This window comes from Setaria italica, chromosome V (assembly GCF_000263155.2).
Source record: "Setaria italica strain Yugu1 chromosome V, Setaria_italica_v2.0, whole genome shotgun sequence".
NCBI lineage: Eukaryota > Viridiplantae > Streptophyta > Magnoliopsida > Poales > Poaceae > Setaria > Setaria italica.
In genome coordinates this window covers 7,998,584-8,021,291 of record NC_028454.1, presented here as the reverse complement: position 1 = coordinate 8,021,291, position 22,708 = coordinate 7,998,584, and the positions used below count along the sequence as shown (strand labels likewise).

General features: G+C 46.6%; 2 protein-coding genes across 3 annotated transcripts; both read right to left on the bottom strand.

Annotated features, from left to right (window-relative positions):
- Positions 1-1,763: 1,763 nt before the first annotated feature.
- LOC101753271 (LEAF RUST 10 DISEASE-RESISTANCE LOCUS RECEPTOR-LIKE PROTEIN KINASE-like 2.1) lies at positions 1,764-8,852 on the bottom strand. Of its 2 annotated transcripts, none has more exons than XM_004968083.4 (4): positions 7,968-8,852; positions 3,631-3,669; positions 2,174-3,239; positions 1,764-2,088 (listed from the first exon to the last, which is right to left on the bottom strand). In XM_004968083.4, exons 1-4 carry the CDS (start codon positions 8,719-8,721, stop codon positions 1,947-1,949), a joined length of 2,001 nt encoding a protein of 666 aa, XP_004968140.1. In that variant the 5' UTR covers positions 8,722-8,852; the 3' UTR covers positions 1,764-1,946. The 2 variants fall into 2 exon arrangements, with proteins under 2 accessions (XP_004968140.1, XP_004968139.1); XM_004968082.4 differs by lacking the exon at positions 7,968-8,852 and adding an exon at positions 4,560-6,821.
- A 6,128-nt stretch (positions 8,853-14,980) lies between these two features.
- Positions 14,981-21,343, bottom strand: LOC101752593 (LEAF RUST 10 DISEASE-RESISTANCE LOCUS RECEPTOR-LIKE PROTEIN KINASE-like 2.4). Its single transcript, XM_004968080.4, has 4 exons — positions 20,506-21,343; positions 16,848-16,886; positions 15,400-16,465; positions 14,981-15,306 (listed from the first exon to the last, which is right to left on the bottom strand). The coding sequence occupies exons 1-4, from the start codon at positions 21,236-21,238 to the stop codon at positions 15,165-15,167; spliced, it is 1,980 nt and encodes a 659-aa protein (XP_004968137.1). The 5' UTR covers positions 21,239-21,343; the 3' UTR covers positions 14,981-15,164.
- Between the last annotated feature and the right edge of the window lie 1,365 nt (positions 21,344-22,708).

The following is a 22,708-nucleotide window of genomic DNA, read 5'->3' as shown; positions in this document are numbered from 1 at the left end:
CCCGCTCGCAATAAGGCGACTAAAGAAAATTGACTTCTAACCTTTGATCGACAAAGCAGCAGGCAAGCTCTCGGCCGCAATCTCAACCAAGTAGGGCATACCTGCCTCACCAAAACGGTGCTAACAGCACAACTGCTCTACCTATTGACAGTACTCAAGATGTCAAACAAAGTCTTTGACGTTCTAGACAAAATAAGGAAAAAGTTCTTGAGGGCAGGAGACAAAGCACTGACTGGGGGCAAATGCAAGGTATAAATTGGATTAGAAGCTGTCTACCAAAGGAAAATGGAGGACTGGGGGTTCTTAATCTACGCAAGTTTGCAAGACCACTCAGATTACTATGGCTGTGGCATGAATGGGAGTAGCAAAAAACATGGATCGGAATGGAGACACCATGTGATGACACTGATAGACTTCTATTCACGGCTTGTACGAACATCACAGTAGGGAATGGCCACAAGGCGAGCTTCTGGCAGTCGGGCTAGATGCAAGGCCGTAGGCCAAAGGACTTTGCACCTAACATTTTCGCGATCTCAAAAAGAAAAAAGAAGCGTGGCAGAAGCCTTGTAGGCGAATAACTGGATCAGGGACCTAAACATACACGGTGGCATTACACCATTGCACCTTCAAGAATTTACGATGCTTTGGTGACTCACTACAGAGGTCCAATTACAACCACAACAGGAGGACAGTATTTGCTGGAAGTTTGGCGAATGGCAAGTACTCGACGGCCTCGGCGTACAAAGCACATTTTTTTGGATCCACCAAAACACCACATAGCAAAACACTCTAGCGCTATTGGGCGCCGCCGAAATGCAAATTATTTGCATGGCTAATACTACAAAACCGAGTGTGGTCAGCTGATCGGCTAGTGCGTAGGGGATGGCCACACTCTCCTTCATGCCCTTTATGCAGATGCGGAATAGAGATAGCCCATCACCTACTGGCCGAATGCAGATTCACCAAAAGGATTTGGAGCCTGGTGGCGGATTGGACGGCACAACCAAGCATACACCCCTCAGCATGACGACAAAGCAACAACACGCTGGACTGGTGGATAAACATGACTACCAAAACAGAAGCGCCTAGGAAGGAAATGTGCTCCATTACACTGCTCATCATATGGGAAATCTGGAAGGAAGGAAATGTGCTCCATTACACTGCTCATCATATGGGAAATCTGGAAGGAAAGCAAAAGGTGTGAATTCAATCAAAAGGAAATGGCAACCATTGCATTATTCGTGAAAATCAAGGAAGAAGCCGGAGCGTGGATGATAGCGGGCGCAAAGGACTTAGCGGTTTTTTCATCTCGCGAGTAATTGCGTAGTCATGTGTATCCTAACCAGCTAGCCGGGTGTACTATCCTTCTCTATCAATGAAATAGGCATAACCTCGTGCCCATTCGTTCAAAAAAAAATAGTCAAGCAACATGCATGCCCTTTTCGACCTCAGTCATGGCTACCATCAGCTCCATCCTCATATTTCAGCATGCCATTAATCCAGGACGATCCAACTATATGCTGCTCGACTCTACTAAGGTCATAGCTTCAAAACTGAATGTCTTGATTTTTCTAGGACGCGTAATGCCTTGATGAATATTTTTCAAATGTTAATTGATTCCAGTACAGATGTGTCATTAACATTTAGGAGATTTTGGGTAAAGTTTGGGTGTTGGATGACTATAAGGGGTGCTGGCGCATCAGTGAAGCACAACGAGAAGCTCTAATTAACAGGATATAAGTATGTTAGGATTATGTCAAAAATATCGTATGAATACTTGCAGATATAACTTTCCCTCTTGGGGCCTTAATGGCTTTGACTGCAAAATAATATAGTAGGCATTTAGCATTTTGTTTTGAGACAAGTATTTGAGTAACTTAAGATTTCTACCCCCTCCAATACACATGCACAAGTTCAATGCTCAATTCCAATGCTAGGTAACCTTGTCACAGAGTTGGTAACCGCTGTAAGAGTTTTGAATTCTCTAAGCTCATCTCCTTCATCTTTAGCACTTCGCTAAAAACTTGTGTTTTGGTACCACTGCTTGTACTCAAGCTTTGTGCATTCAAATTGTAATTTGGATCTTCGCTGCAAAACAATAAAAGAATTGTTGCTACATCAATTGGTAAATGGTGCAGGGTAGCTGCAGCAAAACGTATCATAAATATCTTACAGGATTTGGCTGAAGTTTTGCCTCGGTGGCATGTCCAGTTCATCTAAAGCTCGCTCAAACATTTCCAAAACCTTTGTTATGGTAGGGCGATGCATTGGTAGTATTTGGATACACCACAGGCCAATCACACTCATCTTTTTGGCTATTCCTTCATTTTCACTTGAGACATCACATGCTTGTAATCCATCACCTCGACCAAAATGGTCATAAATCCAATGTGGAAAATACTTTTCACTTGACTTTTGAGCAATTGAATTCACATTTTTTCTGCCTCCAACCATCTCTAATAGCATCATTCCATAACTATAAACATCTGATTTAGTTGAAACAACTCCAAAGGTTCGAGAGTGCACTTCAGGAGCGATGAAACCAACTGTTCCTCTAGCACCAGCCATAGAAAGCTTGCTCTCCTTGGTATGACATAATTTGGCCAAACCAAAATCAGCAACCTTTGGGTGAAAATCCTCATCTAGAAGGATATTTTGAGGCTTGATATCAAAATGGATAATGCGTGTATTACAACTGTGATGCAAGTATTCCAATCCTCGAGCAATTCCAATCGCTATTGTGTAGAGCTTATCCCATCCTAAAACTGCTTTAGGATTCTCTGAGTATATGAACTTATCCAAAGAACCATTGGGCATGTACTCATATATTATGGCCCGCTTTGAGCCTTCCAAACAAAACCCAAATAAGTTAACAATATTAACATGAGAGGTCCTACCAATGCTCATAACCTCGTTAACAAACTCCTCCCCTTCTCCTTTGGAATCATGCAAGAATTTCACAGCAACTTGACGACCATCATCTAGCCTTCCTTTGAAAACTGCACCATAACCACCTTCCCCAAGCTTATTACTAAAGGAAGACGTTATCTTTGTTACTTCTGAATACTTGTATCTTTTTGGAGCTAGGGATCCATGCAAAACTATTAGGGCCTCAATGTTCCTTTGAGTGCTTCTGCTAGTCTTTTCACATAAGAAAAAATGTAGCTTTCCTCTCTTTCTATGCCATACAAGCACATATATACATGGTAGGAGCAAGCTTGCAGCTACTGTCATCCAAACTGAAATTAAAGCAGATGTTATTTTTCTCTTGAAACGGTGAGCTGCTATATTATTATCATTCGGATTTCCAAGATCATTAAAATCCGTTGTTATCTCTTTTTATAGAAATAAAATAAAAGAAGAAGTGCATAGCTGGAAAATATTAAGAAGCTATATAATTAAGGACAGTGAATCTTGCTCAAAGTTGCCTAATTTATAATAGAAGACACAGATTGTGGATAACTTGTTCTAAAATTTCATTTTAGAATCTATGCAGGATCATATATGATAAATGTTATAATAGCTCTTCTCTGGTCTTCCGAAGACTAAAAATAAAAAAGTAACTTGTTGCAGTATATAAGTACTGAAATTTGAATTGCTTGATATGAAATTATGTTAAGTGTAGCATACCTATCATTATTATTATCTTCGTGCCAATCCTTTTGCTACCTGAAATAGCATTAGCTTAGAAAAGCATCAAATAGCACTTATTGATTCTTTTGCTTAAAGGAAGGAATGAGTGACATATTTGACAGTTCCGAATTTGCAAATAAAATTCAAATAATATGCTACACCGCTGAGTTGACATCTATGATCTGCCATTCTTGTGTGTATAATGTTGCCCTTCCTTTTTATTAGAGCTGGAAGCGACAATTGACAAAGGAGATGCATTGATAGTGGATGATACACTTGACGCATGCCGCAGTTTGCCTCATTGTGGTATTTAAGGCTACACCTTGACCATCAGAATCTCTTATTCTATTTTGTATTATGTTACCTTACATTATTTACGACCATGTAATTGACATGTTTGCGATGTGGGGGTAGGAGAGGCGAGAGTACTTAAGTTATGTTACAAAATAAGGTACGCCACATCTGTGTCCGTGTTCCAAGGACACGATGAGCCCAGAGGTCAAGATCGACTGCGATGGCGGCCGGCGGAGTTAATTTACAGCGGATGCACAGCGGATGCATTTGCATAATCGTCGTCTCTCTCTCTCTCAAGATTTCTTTAACATTTTTTAGTGTTAGCACCTTTGCTAGTTTGGATGTTACCAATTCTTCTTTTTTCCGAAACAGCTTGCAGGAGCAGGACTCTGCTTGGTATGTATTAATAGAGAAGAAAGAATGAAAATGGAGTTTACCATGTCGATAGAATGATGGCTACTAGTATGCATCCAATGCATTCCATTGACATTGTATAATGGGCAAGTGACATGTGTTGTGCTAATATACTAGGCTTAAGCACGTTGGTTCGAGTCGAATATGGAGGCAACGCAAGATGAAGGAAACAGTAAGAAGCAGAATGAATTCTAAATCATAAGCATAAACATACTCACCGCAAATAAACCAGCCGTCGTCACCGTCGTTGCAGTAGCACGCGAACGCATCGTCGGATACATTAACCCGGCACCGGCCGCCGGTATCCGTGCAATCCTTGCAGGGCTCATCATCCGTGTACTCGAGCAGAGAACCACCCTTCAGCAGCCGTTGATAGTCTGCCCCCGTCGCTCCCTCGTATCCCAGCACCGGAGTCGTCGACACGTTGCAATTCATCGGCGGTGGCATCCCAGTGCCACCTGGCGTGTAATTCTTCCCAAGCAAGGCAAACGCCCACGGTGGGTCATCCGGCGACGAACAGTTCACGAGCGTCCAAGAACGAGGTGCGTGTCTTCCCCGCAGTTCGCAGTCGTAGAGGAAGAACAGCTCCTGGTTCTTGGGGCTAATCTTGAACGGCGAGAGGCCGAGGTCGGAGGCGGCGTTGACGAAATTCTTGAAGTCGCAGAGGCCTCCAGACAGGTCGGCTCTGAAGGAGCTGTTTTGGTAGAAGATGTCCAGGAGTTGGTACGTCCAGTAAGAGTTCTTGAGAGTAAGATTGCCTTTGTCGCAGGTGACCTGGTAGGCCTTGTAGCCGCACTCCGGCGGATGCTTGCCGGCGAGCCAGAACGGGAAGGCGATGTTGATGCCGCCGCACAACGCCGGCGCGCAGGGGTTGGACGTGTTCAGGGCGGCAGCGGTGGTGGCGGGACTGGGAAGCAGAGCTAGAAGTAGCACGACTGGGCACAGCAGGGCAGCGGCAGGAACAGGACACGCGTGCATCTTCGCGACACAAGGGAAGACGCTTGGGGTTGCTGGAGGTCGACAAGGAGACGGTTTGGGAAGAACACGGAGAAGAAGAGAAGGTGATTCATGAGGCGAGCCTGACGATTTAGGGTCCGTTTGGCACGACTTTGGCTCGTGAAAAAACAGCTCTGGCTCTAGCGCATCTGGAATGAAACAGATTTTTTTTTGCTCTAGCTCAGCTTCTCCTGGCTTTTTAGATTGGAAAGAAGGTGTCAAATGTCCAAAATACTCTTATATTTTTTCTCTTTTCTTTTTTTTCTCCTCATTTTTCTTTTCTTTTTCTTTCTTTTTTATTTCTCTTTCCTTCTCCCTTCTTTTCTTTTCCTCCCTTCTCTCCTTATCCGATCGGCACCTCCCTCCCGACCTTATCCACCCAACCCTCCTCCTCCACCCCTCCAGCGCCACCCCGCCGACCCCGGCTCCCTCCGCCAACACGGCGCTACACCGGACCTCCTCCTCTGCCCATCCGCCGCGATGGCGCCGCACCGGACCTCCTCCTCCGCCACCACCTAACCACCCTGGCCCTCCTCCTCCGCCACTCCGCCGCCACCCCGCCAGGCCCTTCTTTTCTTTTTCCCCTCCTCTCTCCTCCTCCGTCCGCCGCTGGACCGGTGCTCCACCCCGCCACCAGGTAAGCACCGAGGTTAGCGATGGAATTGGTCTCGTTCCGACGGGGAGAAGCCAAGATAAGCCACTATTTTTAGCTTCTCGCGCGGGGAGGAACGCACTCAGCGCATTTTGCGGGGCTTCCGCCTGGCTTTTGCTTGCTAGCCGTTTTGACGGTGCCTGTTTGGCATGGTTTCATCAAAAATCACTCGAGAAGCCAATGGATGAGCCGTGCTAAAGGAGCCTTAATGGGGCCGGAAGGAAGGCGCGAAGGATGGTGCTGAATGTGTGGACCGGTCCTCGTCTCCGAGTTTGACTGCTCTGTTCTGGTGACCGAGATGCTGGAGCATTGGAGGGGCTTTGAGCAGGATACACGTGGGACCCCCTGCAAAGTCATGTGTTTTTCTTGTGCATTCCATCTAAATGGTTATTCATGCTGCTTTTCTACGGCAAAGCTCCAAGCTCTAAGCTTATGAACAAAGCCTATGATAATTTGGATTTTTTTTCATATTTATAAATCAAACACTGCAAGACAATATTTGCCTGTAATTTGGGCTGGGATCCAAAGACTATCATGTAAACCTACTTGAGGTACTTGTCCATAAAAAGTGCCCCTTATTATTTTGACTAGAAAATCAGAAGTGCAGATTTGGTGACCACTTGTGACCCTAGCCTCACGCACTTAGTGCACCTACTTGCCACAAATGGACACTTCAGCAAAGACAGCAAGTCAGCAATGCTAACTGCAACCTACTAAGGCGGTGTTTGGATACCCTGCTAAACTTTAACACCTGTCACATCAGATGTTTGGATACTAACTAGAAGTATTAAATATAGTCTAATTACAAAACTAATTGCACAGGTGGAGTCTAATTCGCGAGACGAATCTATTAAGCCTAATTAGTTCATGATTTGACAATGTGGTGTTGCAGTAACCATTTGCTAATGATGGATTAATTAGCCTTAATAGATTCATCTCGCGAATTAAACTCCATCTGTGCAATTAGTTTAGTAATTAGCTCATGTTTAATCCTGCTAATTAGCATCTGAACATCCGATATGGCCCTTCTAAACTTTAGCACCTTGTATCAAACACCCCCTAATAGCAACAAGATATGGATCAAGCTAAAGCTCGAGGCAAGTGATGATATACCCTACCGTTGATGTGTCAGCGCACTGGTACCACCTCCTAAACTTTAGGACATGTCACATCGGATGTTGAATACTAATTAGAAGTATTAATTATAGTCTAATTACAAATCTAATTGTACAGATGGAGTCTAATTCGCGAGATGAATCTATTAAGTCTAATTAGTCCATGATTTGACAATGTAGTGCTACAGTAACCAGTTGCTAATGATGGATTAATTAGGCTTAATAGATTCGTCTCGCGAATTAGTATAGGGGTTCTGCAGTTAGTTTTATAATTAGCTCATGTTTAGTCCTCCTAATTAGCATCCGAACATCCGATATGACCCTCCTATAGCAGCTCGTATCAAACACCCTTAATGGGAACGATCATGCGCGAAAGAGCACGTGGAGAAGCTAATGGCAGGCGAAAGCGACGCCCGGCAGCGGCAGGCCCCCTCCCCTGTTGCTCCGCGCCGCGGCGAGCGCTCTGCTGCCCCGGCAGGGAAGACGACATTGACCGCACACGCGTTTACCAGGGATTGCGGCGTGGCCAGTGCGCGCGCCACACAGTCTTAAGATAGCCATCACTCCAGCTGCCGCGGGCCATTCTACCGGTGGATCGAGGGAAACTAGCCAAGGTTACTGAGAGCGAGAGCTGCGTGCAAAATCTCCATGGGGCCTACGAGGATCCAACCCCATGGGCAGCACTACCGCGACGCCGATGCATGCGCCAGCGCCGCTGCGCCTTCGCCACGCCGCAATCCGCATGATGCAATGGACCAAGAAAGTCTTGCAGCTGAAAGCGGCATGCGCCGGGTCGCCCGCCGGCGTCCACACACGCTGACTACTGTACGTGTACGGAGGGAAGTGGGAGAGTGACTACTCACCGGAGCATGTCGACCCCGCCGCGCGGCTGCCGTCGGGGCAGAGGCACCGGAACGCCGCGGTGGCTTTGTCGTACCGGCACTTCCCGCCCCTCGCGTTGCAGGCGGCGCAGTCGCCGATCCCTGCCGCCTCCCACTCCAGGACGAATCCGTCCTTCAGGAGCCGGCTGTAGTTGGCCGCCGTCATGGTCTCCGCCTCCCGCCCCAGCACTGGGATGTACGTGTACGTGCACCCGTCCGACGCGATCGCCGGCGGCTTGTCCCAGTAGTAGGCCCCGCCGAGGTACGCGTAGATGGGGTCACGGCAGCTGATGGAGGTGGCGTTCACGTACTCGTCGGGCCCGATCGGGGCCGCGCCGCCGGTGCAGTTGTAGAGGAAGCACAGGGCGCGGTTCCGGGGGCTAATGGTGAACGGGCTGAGCGCGATGCTGATCGACATGTTGAAGTCGGTGCGGCACACGCCGTCGGCGGCGGCGACCCTGGTGTGGGAGGCGACGAAGTAGTAGTTGGTGTAATCGATGGAGAGGATGTGCATGGAGGAGCCCTTCAGTGAGGCTACGCTCCGGCGGCGGTCGCTGCACCAGACCTCGAAGGACGGGTGGCCGCAGGGTGATGAGGTCTGGTTGCCGCTGCCCAGCCAGAATGGGTATCTGAGAGTGAGGTTCCCGCATGTCGCCGGCTCGCAGTCGGCGCTTGCATGGTCTTGGAGGAGGAGCAAGGAGGCGGCCAGCGGGAAGAGGACCAGGGCCGGATGCATCAAGCTTGTTATTCGATCAGTATAGGAGCTAGGAGGCTGCGAAATGGACGGGATTGAGGAATGGGGATGTGTGCAAGGGAGGCGGAGGTCCAACGGGAAGAAGAAGCAATATTGACATTCAGTGTTGTCCTATTGTCACTAACCTTTCTCATAATTACGAGTCTTTTGGTTCCCTTTGCTTATTTTTAACACGTGTCGCATCAAATGTTTAGATACTAATTAGGAGTATTACACGTAGACTATTTACAAAATCCATTACACAGATGGAGGCTAAACGGCGAGACAAATCTATTAAACATAATTAATTCATCATTAGCAAATGTTTACTGTAGCAACACATTGTCAAATCATTAACTAATTAGACTTAATAGATTCATCTCACCGTTTAGCCTCCACTTATATAATGAGTTTTGTAAATAGTCTAAGTTTAACACTCCTAATTAGTATCTAAACATTCGATACAACGGGTACTAAAAATAAAAATAAGCAAGAGTAACCAAGCTAGGTCTATAGTTTTCGATTTTGCACGTCCAGCTACCGGCTTGTATCTAATGAAAATCGAATGGCAACCCTCCTCTCACGTTTCAAGGCAGTCCACCACAGTGACGAGAATAATTTTCATATTAATAAATACACAGTCACGTAGACGAATTGTTGATGTGGCTAGCCATTTATTGAAGAGAGAAGGAAACGATTTCCTTCCTGAGAAACGATGTCGGCTCGGTAACACCAAAGATGATGAAACCAGCGATTTTAGCGATGCGGGCATGGCCTCGTTTCCACCCTCGTGACTCGTGAGACCCATCCTGCAGCTCCATCTCGATGGCTGACTTTTTTTAAACCCTTTTTACGAAAGATTCTCACAAATAGGCTCACGACGAAACTAATTTTAAAAATAGACCCTTAGCTGGCGTCAAGCTACAACGTCTCGGCGCCAGCCATCCTGACGCCAAGGTCATGTAGAAAAAAAGGTTCAACACAGGGGTTTGAACTCAAGTCTCCAAGATAAGAAGCCCACCTCCTAACCGGTTGAACCACAGTTTAGTTTATTGCACACTCCTCGGAATAATTGTACTTGTTTAGTTCGAAATGCGAAGAAGTACGGGGTAAATAGCTCGGCGCCATGATCTACGGCGTCAAGCTTGGCGCCATCGACATCCGCGTCAGCAGCTGCGCATGGATCTTGGCGCTAGGGTGGCTGGCACCGAGACGTTGTAGCTTGGCGCCAGCGTGGATGGTGCCAAGCTAAGGATCCATTTTTAAAATTGGTTCGACGTATTTGTGAGAATCTTTCAAAAAAATCTAAAAATACAAAAAAGTCGTCTCGATGGCTCCCCACACCATGGAGGTCGCCGTCGCCTACGCTATGTAGCCATGGTGCCCCGCCATGCGCTGTCCGCGAGTCGCCGCTTGAGAGCAACCACGCCAGGCCCGTGGTGGCGGCCGCCCGCATGGCCTGCCGCGCGCCCCGTTGCTGTGGCCGCCGGCGTTTGGCTGCCCGCGCGTGCTCCCCGGCTCCCGCCGTGCGTGTCGCCTCCAGCCGCCTATGGCCGCCGCCGTCCACGTCTGGCTGCCCACCTGCAGGCCTCGCCGTGCCTTGAAACGCGCCTCCTTTTCTATTTTCTATTCCATTGGCAAGCCTGCACCTTGCTGATGAAAGCTCTCATTTTCCTCCTGTGCTTCGATCTGGACCATAGAATTTCGATTTGGACTCCAGCAATTCAACTTTTCCTTCGATCTGTGTTACAGGCGGAGCTTGTGGTGGCTGCCACCTTGAGCTGGCCGTGGCCCCGTCCCTTGAGCCCGCCGTCGCGGCAGCGCCCCTCGAGCTCGTGCATGGCCACCCCGAGTTTGCTGCCAACGCCGCCAAAGTGCACTCGTGCGCAAAGCACACCTAGCTAGATCTCGCCACCACCATACTCGCGCGGTCGCCGCCGTCGACGAACACACGGCCTCGCCGGCGCGGTGCAGAGCTTGCCACCGCCGCCCACATGGACCTTCATGCCGCTGCTCGCGCGTGCGCTCATCGTTCTCCCTGTAGGATGGTCTTAAATTAATCTTAGTGAAATTTACCTGGCGACGACGACCGTACCATGTCAAGAGAAAGCCGCCGCTGATGAGCTTCTCGGATCTGCTCGCGTTCGCCTCGCCAGAATTCCCAAGCACCGGCACGACGGTAGCGTTGCAGCCCTCCAGAAAGTAATTGCTGTAGCTGCCCGACCCCTCGTCGTCGTAACTACCTCCGGCGCGAACAAACGTGTTGTTGCGGCATGCCGTCCCCACAAGGCCGCGTTTCTGCCTCACCTCCTCTGCCGCTGGCTTGGTGCAGTTGTAAAATATGAGGTTCTGATTGACGGGGCTGATTGAGAATGGGCTTGGTGGAGACGTTGACACCTGGGGCATGGCAGCAGTTGGGCGCGGAGCTATTGAAGTCGTGGAGCTTGTAGACATCGGCAACGAGTAAGGAGCCCATGCCGTAGAAGATGTTGAGAATCTACAACGATACCTTAAAACCTAACCCGAGGTAAAGGGTGTTGCCTGAGCAAACGACTTGGAATCCGAGCACTGCGCTGCGCAGTTACTCCGTTGCTTCCTCCGAGAGTAACCCAAACGCCAAACGCCAAACGGGTAGGAGATGCTGAGGTTGCCGCATACCACAGGCGCGCGGTCCTTTCCTCCTTTGCACGTATGCTGCTGCTGCCGCAAGCATCACCTGGCACCGACGAGATGAGGAAGAGCAGCAAGGACGACGGAGCCATGGGAGCGTATGGCGCGGGAAGGTTTCGATGATGGCAGTAGCAGGACGAACAGAGTGGTGAATCAGTTCTAAGACCAAGATAGATAGGCACAAGCGCCAGACTAAATGGTGAAGCTGGTGAGTCCGCGCGCCCTGTGTAGACTGTAGCGGCAGAAAGCTTTGAGTGGACACGTTGGGACCATCGTCATGCGCGCACGGAAACGTCCGATGTGCCCGTATGGGACGGGCAAAGCGACGACTGTCATGAGACATTGCCGTGACTGGATGCCCGCCCTGAGCTTGATCAGCTCCGGGTAATACATGCTCTTGTCGGCCAAGCAAGCTTCACTCATTTATGCCAAACACTAAGGCTAGTCCCAGTGCAAGGTTTCATTGCACTGTTTCTAAGGATGCCACATCATCCCATGAGGTGTATTCTCATGAATGAAACAGGGAGTTCCAGTGCACAGTTTCATTTCACAATTTCATAGGATGCCCATGACATTTAATTGTGAGGCATGTGATTGGATATGGTTAGATGAAATGAAACTCTATAGCCCCCAATGCAAGTTCCAATAGGTTTCATAGTCTTGGAAACAGTGTATACACAGTTTCATCCTGATGAAACCCCTTCCCTCTCTCACTTCATAACTACCATGCCATGTCATCACATATGCTGATGTGTCACCGTATTTAATGTGCATGAAACATCTATGAAACTCCCACTGGGATTAGCCTTGAAAGTTAACTACATACAGCTGGCAACAGTTAGATATTGAAAGGACTCCAGACCGGTACAAACATCGTCGGCCACTCGGCCATTTCAAGAGAGCATCAGAGGAGACGACTAGCACTGTATTCACCACACAACACAACCTAAAACGTCCAGGTTATGCATCCAGCTGTAGGGATACGAGGTAGGCTACACTAGCGCAATTCAAAATTCTACCGCGTATAACCAGGAAGAACTGCCGTATAAGGATCACGGGATTACCACTCGACGCACTACTGGTGCGGAAGATGTAGATATGCGTCGATGCAGTGAAGACGATTACGTAGTCGTACGTAGTCGATCAACGTAGTCGTACGTAGTCGATCACGTCCAGCAGCTCCTCAGCAGCTCGTCCACGTGCAGCAAGATCGCCTCCGGTGCCGCGGCTCGTCGTCGGCTCGTCGTGGCTCGTCGGTGGCTCGTCGGCGGCTCGTCCAAGTGCTGCAGGCGCAACACCTCCAAGGTATCCACACGTGCAGGGAGGAAGCGTCGCAAGCCGGACTGCTAGATCCGCGAGTTGCAACAGGCGAGGGCGTGGGAGGCGCGGCAGGTGTGTTTTCGCCAAAAAGGTGTAAACCCTAGGGCGCCCCCACCCCTCTATTTATAGAGGTTCCTGACGGACCTCTGGATCCGAGGCCCATTAGTACTTCTAAACCTAATCCAACTCGGATCAGATCCGAATTGGGCTTCCAGCCCCTTAAGTGTGTGACCCTATGGGTTCGGATACGTATAGACATGGCCCGAGTACTCCTACTCGGCCCAATAGTCGGTAGCGGCCTCTAGCAAGACGTGCCAACTCCTATACGCACACGAAGATCATATCAGACGAACCATCACAACATAATATACATGCTATTCCCTTTGCCTCACGATATTTGGTCTAGCTTCAAGCCGACCGCTCTTTCTCGATCCTGTGATTCGGAATCCCTTTGTAGGTTAACTCTTAACCGTACGTAGCATGGCCATGCATTTTCGGATCCGATCACTCGAGGGGCCCAGAGATATCACTCTCAATCAGAGAGGGGCAAATCCCATCTTGATTGACCATGTCTCATAGCATGCTTCTTGACAAACCCGAAAACTACCTTTATAACTACCCTGTTACGGCGTAGCGTTTGATAGCCCCTAAGTAGGTCGATCCACATCTAGAATACATGCGACAATCTCAGGTCTAAGGACAAAGCGTATATGTTGTTTAAAGAGAGAACTACTTCTCGTGTTGGGTCAGTCCTAGCACATGTCTCCACATGTGTCCACATTATTAGTTCAACATCTCCATGTCCATGACTTGTGAAACATAGTCATCAACTAATACATGTGCTAGTCTAATATTCATGTGTGTCCTCACATGAACTCCGACTAGGGACAACTTTAGAATAACCATACAAGTAAAGAGTTTCACATACAATTCACATAATTGCAAATCAATTCAAGTAGCCTTCAATGGATATTCAACATACAAATCATGGATACAAATGGAATGTCATCATCTCTATGATTGCCTCTAGGGCATACCTCCAACACCAGCTTCCTGAAAACAAAACCCCTGTCACCTTCCCAAATACTGATGTTTGTTGGGATCTGCATAGACCACAGATCATATACATGTGGAATTTCTCTGATAAGTTGTATTCTTTCTTTAAAGTACACAAATTGTATTTTTTTTGGAAACGCTGACAAATTGCATTGGGTCATCGGAGGCGACGGCGTGCCTACATGGACCTGGCACGGTCCAACTTTTCATGATGGACCCTCACCACTAGATGGGCTCGGTCCATGGAGATCCGCTCTAGGCCGCAACGCCTGACGAATGAGTAGCCGAGCTGCTGCCGTTGCCGTCTCGCCGTCGAGACGCGCAGCAGTGAACAGCAGTTACAACACCATCCCCAGCCATCTCCTACGGCGCAATAGCAGCTGGTATCTGGTACCATCCCATGAGGGCATGAGCAAATCTCCCAAAAAAAACTCTCCACTCTGCACCTTGCTGCATCGCTGGCTCCGTGCCGGTGATTAGGGTGGCAGATGGAGAGGCTGCAGCACTAATCCAATCTTGCACCATCAGTGGCGTAAACCCTTTGGGTACGCATGCCTAACCTACCCTTGTAAGTATCACGCACTTCGACTGGTTCCATACTTCCAGAAGAATTATAATCGATTTACCCACAGATATGATTTTTAGTTATCAGATGCGTAGATCAATTTCATTTGGTGCTTCTATTGTTCGAAAACGTATTCTGATTTTGCATTGAGACCATGAGTATTTGGATTGAGTAGTTTTCTTTTTTGGGTTCACTTGGACGGCTTGTGGGTTTCAACTGTCAACCTTAACTTTTGATTGGAACCTGAAGATTAAACTAAGAAACTTCATAGCTGATGCACCGGTGTTTGGAACCTAACTCAATCAGTCAAGCAAAATTTATGCCCCTTTAGGCCTCAGTTATATGTGTGTCGTGACTCATGGCTACGATCAGCTTCATGCCTTCATCCTCGTATTTCAACATGGCAATAATCCAGGATCCAACTATATGCTGATCGACTCTACTAATAAGGCCATGACTTGAAAACTGTGATGCCTTGATTTTTTTCTAGTATGTGTAATGTCTTGGATACCTTTTCAGTTACCTAATTCTGGTAAAAATGTAAAATTAGCATTTGGGAGATTTTTGGTGATGGATGACTATAAGGTGTGCTGGTACGTCGACGAAGAACAATGAGAAGGTCTAACTAACAAAAATATAGAAATATTAGGATTATGTCAAAATATCGTATGCATAGTTGCAAAACTTTCCTTCTTGGGACCTTAATGACTTTGAATGCAAAATATTATAGTAGGCATGTTTCTTTTGAGACAAGTATCAGAGTAACTTAAGATTTCTACCCTCTCTCATATAGATGCATAAGTTCAGTGCATAATTCCAATGCTAGGTAACCTTGTCACAGAGTTGGTAGCCGATGTAAGCTTTTTGAATTCACAACGCTCATCTCCTTCATTTTTAGCACTTCGCTAAAAACTTGAGTTTTGGTACCACTTCTTGTACTCGTGCTTTCTGCATTCAAATTGTAAGATGGATCCTCGCTGCAAAAGAATGAAAAAAATTGTTTCTAAAACATCAATGCTATAGTAAATAGTAGTGAGCAGTTGCAGAAATAAGTATCGTGAACATCTTACAGAATTTGGCTGAAGTTTTGTCTCGGTGGCATGTCCAAATCATCTAAACCTCGCTCAAACATTTCCAAAACCTTTGCTATTGTAGGGCGATGCATTGGTAGTATTTGGATGCACCACAGGCCAATCACACTCATCTTTTTGGCTATTCCTTCATCTTCACTTGAGACCTCACATGCTTGTAATCCATCACCTTGTCTAAAATGATCATAAATCCAATGTGGAAAATACTTTTCACTTGATTTCTGAGCAACTGATTTCACATTTTTTCTACCTCCAACCATCTCTAATAGCATCATTCCATAACTATAAACATCTGATTTTGTTGAAACAACTCCAAAGGTTCGAGAGTGCACTTCAGGAGCAATAAAACCAACTGTCCCTCTAGCACCAGTCATAGAAAGCTTGCTCTCCTTGGTATGGCACAATTTGGCCAAACCGAAATCAGCAACCTTTGGGTGAAAATCCTCATCTAGAAGGATATTTTGAGGCTTGATATCAAAATGGATAATGCGTGTATTACAACTGTGATGCAAGTATTCCAATCCTCGAGCAATTCCAATCGCTATTGTATAGAGCTTATCCCATCCTAAAACTGCTTTAGGATTCTCTGAGTATATGAACTTATCCAAAGAACCATTGGGCATGAACTCATATATTAGGGCCCGCTTTGAGCCTTCCAAACAAAACCCAAATAAGTTAACAATATTAACATGAGAGGTCCTGCCAATGCTCATAACCTCGTTAACAAACTCCTCTCCTTCTCCTTTGGAGTTGTGCAAGAATTTCACAGCCACTAGACGACCATCATCTAGCCTTCCTTTGAAAACCGCACCATAACCACCTTCCCCAAGCTTATTATCAAAGGAAGATGTTATCTTTGTTACTTCTGAGTACTTGTATCTTTTCGGAGCTAGGGATCCATGCAATACTAGTAGGGCCTCAATGTTCCTTTCAGTGTTTCTGCTAGTCTTTTCACATAGGAAAAAATGTAGCTTTCCTCTCTTTCTATGCCATACAAGCACATATATACATGGTAGGAGCAAGCTTGCAGCTACTGTCATCAAAACTGAAATTAAAGCAGATGTTACTTTTCTCTTGAAATAGTGAGCTGCTATATTATTATCATTAAGATTTCCAAGACCGTTAACAATTCATATTTTTCTCTTTTTGTATAAAAAAATAAAATAAGAAGTGCAAAGTAAGAAAATATGAAGAAGCCATATAATCAAAGACCACAGATCTTGCTCCAAATTTCCCAATTTTATATTAGAAGCCACAACTTGTGGATCACATGTTCCGAATTTTCATTTTTCAAATCTATGTGAGAATAGATATGATAAATGTCATAATAATTCTTCTATGATCTTCCACAGAGTAAAACTAAATGTAACTTGCCTGACTACTGAAATTTGGATGACTAATATGAAATGATATTGAATGTAGCATACCTATTAGTATTATCTTCCTTCCAGTTCCATTTCTACTACCTGAAATAGCATATAGAATATTAGGAGGGACTTTGCTTAAAAGATTTTTAGGGAAATCCTGATTGTGGCTTGTTGAAGTATATGGTGCCATTGGAATTCTATCATTTTTTATGCAGGCGTCCTATCTCTAGCAAGATGGAAATTTTGTTTCAAGAAGGAAGTGAGTCTCACCTTGTATAAAGCTAAGCCCTCCTTGCAACTTTACTAGAAACTTGGCTACGTAATTTTCATTACCAACTTCTTATTAGGGTCTCTTTGGGCCTATGACCTTGTAAGCTTGTGCTTATCCCCTTTTTACACATATATAAATACAAGAAAATCCAGTAGGGACCTCTCCTACTGTTACATTAAAAGGTCGATTCTTTTGGTAGAAGGAAAGAATGAGTTAATATTTGACGGTTCAAAAAGTTGGAAATGAAATTTGAATAAAATGCTACACCTCTGGGTTGACGTCTGCCATATGCCATTCTTGTGTGTATAACTGCACTCTCTTTTTATTAAAGTCAGACTTTCATAGCGACAATTGACAAAGGAGATGCATTGGTATATAGTGAATATCACGAACAGCATATTTGGCGCAGGCTGCAGTTTGACCCAATCCGGCCTTAAGGCTACACCCTGACTATCAGAATATCTTATCTTATATTTTTATGACTGTGAAATTTACATGGAATTGCTTTTGAATATAAATGTAAAGATAATAAAATTATTTTGTACAATCTACAATTTATTGGGCTAATTATCGATTAAAAAGATATGAGTTTAAATCTTGAAACACTTGTGCAGTTAGAAAAAGGAAATGTAGGGGTAGCTGATTCATATAATAAGGTTGGATCTAGAGGGTTTGTGGAACTGATCTTTTCATTGCACTAGCTGATCTTTTCATTGTGCATAAGAGCGAGGCACTAGAGGTGAGCGGCTACGCTAATTTAGGCATGGAATATGCTTGTCTGTGCATCAAAGCGTGCTGTTCCCGCATGTCCTCTCCACAAGCCCATCAGCCGCTGCCGTTGCCGGCTTCGGCAGCTTGGTGTAGTCGTAGAGGATGAGTTGCTGATTTGTGGGGCTGATCGAGAACGGGTGAGCGATCTTCGATGAGGTGTTAACTGTAGGGAATTTGTATTGGCAGTCTATGTGGCTCAAGTTTGTCAGGTCCACAAGCTTGTGCATATCCGCGACAAGCAAAGAGCTGTTGCCGTAGAAGATGTCCAGGATCTTGAGCTGTATAAAGTTCTGGAGGTAGTACCCGACAGTGGAGTCAGAATACGAGAGTAGGGTATTCCCAGCTTAAAAAAAAATTGTACCATTCAAACCATGCTCATAGGCAAATATGTTCGAAGTTGCGCTTAAAGTAGGTCCTCGCAGGCCACATGGGCTTGGCAACCTTTTTCCCAACTTCATCCGTGGTACATGTCCTTCACAAGCAAATCATCGTGTGTGTCGTTAGAACATGGCTAGATTTAGCAATCGAGGAACATCCATCTTCCAATTTACGGATCAATATGCAGGGCTGATTAATTACTAGGCTAAGATCCGAGGGGTCAGCATGGAACGAGGGCTCGGAACCTGGTTTCACTTCTTACTAATGCGCTTCCACAGTCCATGTTTGGTCCGTTGCCGTGATGTTGCTGGGGACTACTACGTGCGAGTGTGCCAGAGTTGGTCGTTTCTCATCACTTATCCGCTACAACTCCGTCTTAGGATGCGTGAAGTTGGAAAATTGTAGCTAATCGGATTAGGGATTTGAGGAGAAATCAGAGAGGGAGAGGTGAGAGCCTGAGCGGGATCCAATGCCATCCATATTGAAAGAATTTGTTGGGCTGTGCTTATGGCAGTTGGCAGCCGGCCAGCATTGGGTGAAACGAATTAGACCTTAGGATATCAGTTAGCATAGATGATCTAGTTAGCCCAAGCTGCATGTATCGGGCTCTTTTTACACTACGGAAACAAGAATGGCTGAACATCTTCTAATTAATAAGTATACACATGTATATAATATATATATACTTGATTTTTTCTAAATTTTTTTGGGTATTCCCGGGAACACGCGCGGAGGCATCAACGTGCCTCCGCCCCTGGTACCCGAGGTATGGTGTGTGGTTCTCGCAAACGACCTGGAAACCTAGCAAACCACAGCTGCCCTCAGTTGCTTGATCTGGGACGATTCGGAATGGCTTCGAGATGGTCAGATTGCCGCATCTTATACTAGCCGAGCAATCTCCTCCTTGCACGTTGGGCCGCGCCGACGCCACTGCCACCGCCGCTGCTGCTGCCAGTATCAACGACCACGCCGCCCAGACAGGGGAGGCGAAGCAGAGCAACAAGCTCGAAGCCATCAGAAAATAGGAAGGTATATTTCTATGGTTGCAGACTTGCAGTAGAGAGGATTAGAAAAAGCGAAAAGGGCTGGATACGTATTTCTGCGGAGAAAGGCGTCGTAGGAGAATAATCGGACTGCGCATCTTTTGATGGTAAGAGCTAGAAGTTGATAGCTAGAATGTACACAAATTCTTATACAAACAAACTCTGAATAGGAGCCAGAAAAAGAAGTCCTGGTGGAAGAAAATGGACATGCATATCATGCTCCACAGAAGGCATGCAGGAGCAATATGATGCAACGAGGAAATATCAAACATGAGAATCAAAATAAATAACAGCATGAATCTTTTGAACATCAAATCGATCAAGTAGTTGTGTACAAGCCAGGCTGACTAACCATTTTGTTTATTTCTTCCTTTGGAGAGGGAGGAAAGAGAAATTTATCGGTGAGCTAGTCACAATAATTGTTAGCAATACCGGGGTACACGCCACTCTTATGCAGCTCTTTAGGTTGGAGAATAATATGATCTGGCTATGATTTCTCCCATTTTAAATTCAGGCCTTAAATTCACTGCAGCGTCTGATTCAATTTCAGAAGCCTGATCCCGCAACAGACAGATTCAATTCTTCCTTAGAAAATATAGTGCATTGGTTGACAAATACTAAAACAATTTTCTCTAGTCAGCTATCACGACAAGAAAATAGGGATAAGAGCCATTGGTACGGCATCTTTATCGAATGGTGTAGTTGAATACTTCAACCTATCTGTTTGACTATAATACAGTGGGCCTCAATGTCCCCATCAACGGAAAAACTTCACTAATCAGCCAAAAAATAATTTGCAGTTGAAGCAGACGAGCCACATATTCAAACGGAACGATCTTTTTTCCAATCAACATTTTATATTCGCTGTAGCAGTGTCATGCTAAACAGCAATGAAGACGACCTGTTGTTATTCAATTATTCTCGATAGCGACTCTATGTCACTCGCAGCTGCAGGACCATATTTGACACCCAAATGGGCACTACAGCATCATTGAATCCGATTACCGCTTGAAATGCATGATCTAAGAACTACTGGTAATCGACTACTAGAAGTAAAGCATCCCTATTAAAATTGTTCTTGAATTTCTCTGTGTATTTTCACCCCCTTCTTGTATGTGTAATTTTTACCATCTCTTTGCATTTAGCGTCGGCCGATTTTACTTCTACTTCCAGATTAGTAGGTAGACTAATGACTAATTTTCTCTTTCCCAAACAAACAAAAAATCGCAGTGTGTTTTTAATATCCTGAACTCACCGCACTTCTCAGGGAGCAAGGTGCCGGAGCATTTGCACGCGAAGTTCAACCCGGTGTCGCTGTACACGCATTCCCCGCCGCTTTCCATGCAGTCCGGGCAATGCCCCGGCACCGTTGTCCACTCCAGGAGAAAACCCTTCTTCAAGCTGACGACGTACTCGTCGCCGTTCCCGTTGGGAACCTCAAGAATCGGCACGAAAGCGAAGAAGCAGCCCGGCGGGATGCCGCCCTGGATGTGGCTTCTTGAGAAATTCCGCCCGTCGCCGAGCCGGACGAAGGCAGACCTGTCGCAAGGTAGGCTGTGAAACCCAGTCGAATCCTCCGGTTGAGACCCCGCCGTGCACTTGCTAAGGAAGAGCAGCTCTTTGTTGGCTTTGCTGAAGGCGAGCGGCCGGGGGACGAGCGAGACGTTGAACGTTGGCGCTGGGCAGCCGGTGTCGAGCGGGAGGTTGATGTCCACCACATGTAGGGATTGGTTCTCGGCGAAGATGCTGACCACCCGATACGCCTGGTAGACGGATTTGACCATGAACGCGCCGCTGCTGTTGCACTTGAGCTGGAATGCCGGCGGCCCGCACGGCGGCCGGTCGCGCTCCTCCAGCCAGAACGGGTAGGTGATGTTCAGGCCCCCGCATGTCTTCGGCCAGCAGCTTGACGGCTGTGCCGTGCCCGCGCTGGCCGCCGGCGGCGGGAGGAGGAAGGAAGCGAGCAGCAGCAGGAGGAGCGGAGGCATAAGGGGTGGCCAATGGCGGAGTGGTTTGGGCTTTGGATTTAGGAGTTGGGTCAGCGAACGGAACTAAGGAATGCGAGCACGGAACGGATAGCGGGACGGGGACGGATATGAGATGAGGAGGGGAGAAACTAGAAAGGACGGTGGCGACCGGTCGTGGTCCACGCCTCCACCAAGCGTTTGATTATTCCTTGTTTTTTCCCCTTTGTCTCTCTAAATTTGTTTATTTAATGTGTGTTCCTCTCTGTCTCTCTAAATTTGTTTATTTAATGTATGTTTGGGACTGCTCTACTTCAAAAAAGAACAGCTCCACTTTTTTTAGATCTGCTCTACCAACTCTAGGAAAATAAGGAGCTACGAATGTGTTTGATTAATGGTTCAGCTCCAAAAATTGTAGGAATGGGTGTGAACAGTCTCTTTTACCTTTGGTTGAAGTTTGGATTTTTTTTTCGTGAGCTGCAGTACCGACTGCTATAGTGACTGATTGCTTGAGTTTTTCACTGATGTTAATATACTTTTTATGCCAGCTTAAATGACATCAGAGCGGAATATATCATTTTACCAAATGTTAAATTGGAACTGATTTGCTCTTGGTTGAAACTAACCACATGTAAATTAGAATAAACAAACGAACGCAGATTGCGAGATACAAAGTCAAATGTTACACTGTTTCAATCATTTTTGCATAACGCACATGTTTCAACTAGCTAGACCAGTGTTGAACAAACAACTGCTTAACAAGATCAAGCTAATCTCAGTCATTCTACAACTAACCTGACCTGGCTTGTGCTTGTGCTGCTTCCTAACATCAAAGGAAGAAGTCTTGGAGACACCCATCTTGCCACCTACAGATAATCACTCTAATCAATGGGCGGGAAGATCAATGGCCGGGAAGAACCAGAAGGAGTCACCGGTGATTAACTAGTCCGGCCACTGCGGCATGGTCTTCCTCATCACCAACTGATTATCATCCAGTCCAGCTTCAAGCTGTGATTCCATCGAGAACCAAGGTTGCTCACCTCCACCACCACAAAAGTTCAAGACCATGTGCAGGATCGTCGACCTCCACAGCTGGCGCACCACCAGAACCATGCTAGGCGAGTGGCCTGCGACGGCCGACGCCGGCAGGACCGCGGAGCACACACGGCTCAACAGCAACACATTGTCGCCAAGGCCACTCGCCATGGCCGAGCCCCTCATTGGCTGTTGTGTCAAGGCCGCGGCCCTAGGGCGAGCCATGGCTATCCCCATGGCCGCCAGCGGGTGGAAGGAGCTCCAGCCGGCGGAGCTAGTAGCACGGGCGGCGAGGACTCTTTGGGCGGCATGTGCTTGGGTCAAAATCGATCCAGATGAAGGAGTAATCAATGGAATTTCATCATTGAGGTGTTGTGGATCATCACCGGCGTCCATCTCGCCGGTTTTTTTGCCATCGGAGGGAGGGGAAAAGGCGGTGACGGCGCACAGAGAAACTTG

What these genes read in the sequence shown, in the direction of transcription:
- LOC101753271 (XM_004968082.4), bottom strand. Translation starts at nt 5,319, where the DNA reads ATGCACGCGTGTCCTGTTCCTGCCGCTGCCCTGCTGTGCCCAGTCGTG. An exon ending in CGACGGCTGGTTTATTTGCG is followed by an intron (nt 3,670 to 4,559) that starts GTGAGTATGTTT and finishes ATGCTATTTCAG; the next exon opens with GTAGCAAAAGGATTGGCACG. An exon ending in CAAAACTTCAGCCAAATCCT is followed by an intron (nt 2,089 to 2,173) that starts GTAAGATATTTA and finishes ATTGTTTTGCAG; the next exon opens with CGAAGATCCAAATTACAATT.
- LOC101752593 (XM_004968080.4), bottom strand. Translation starts at nt 21,238, where the DNA reads ATGCCTCCGCTCCTCCTGCTGCTGCTCGCTTCCTTCCTCCTCCCGCCG. An exon ending in CTTGCTCCCTGAGAAGTGCG is followed by an intron (nt 16,887 to 20,505) that starts GTGAGTTCAGGA and finishes ATGCTATTTCAG; the next exon opens with GTAGTAGAAATGGAACTGGA. An exon ending in CAAAACTTCAGCCAAATTCT is followed by an intron (nt 15,307 to 15,399) that starts GTAAGATGTTCA and finishes ATTCTTTTGCAG; the next exon opens with CGAGGATCCATCTTACAATT.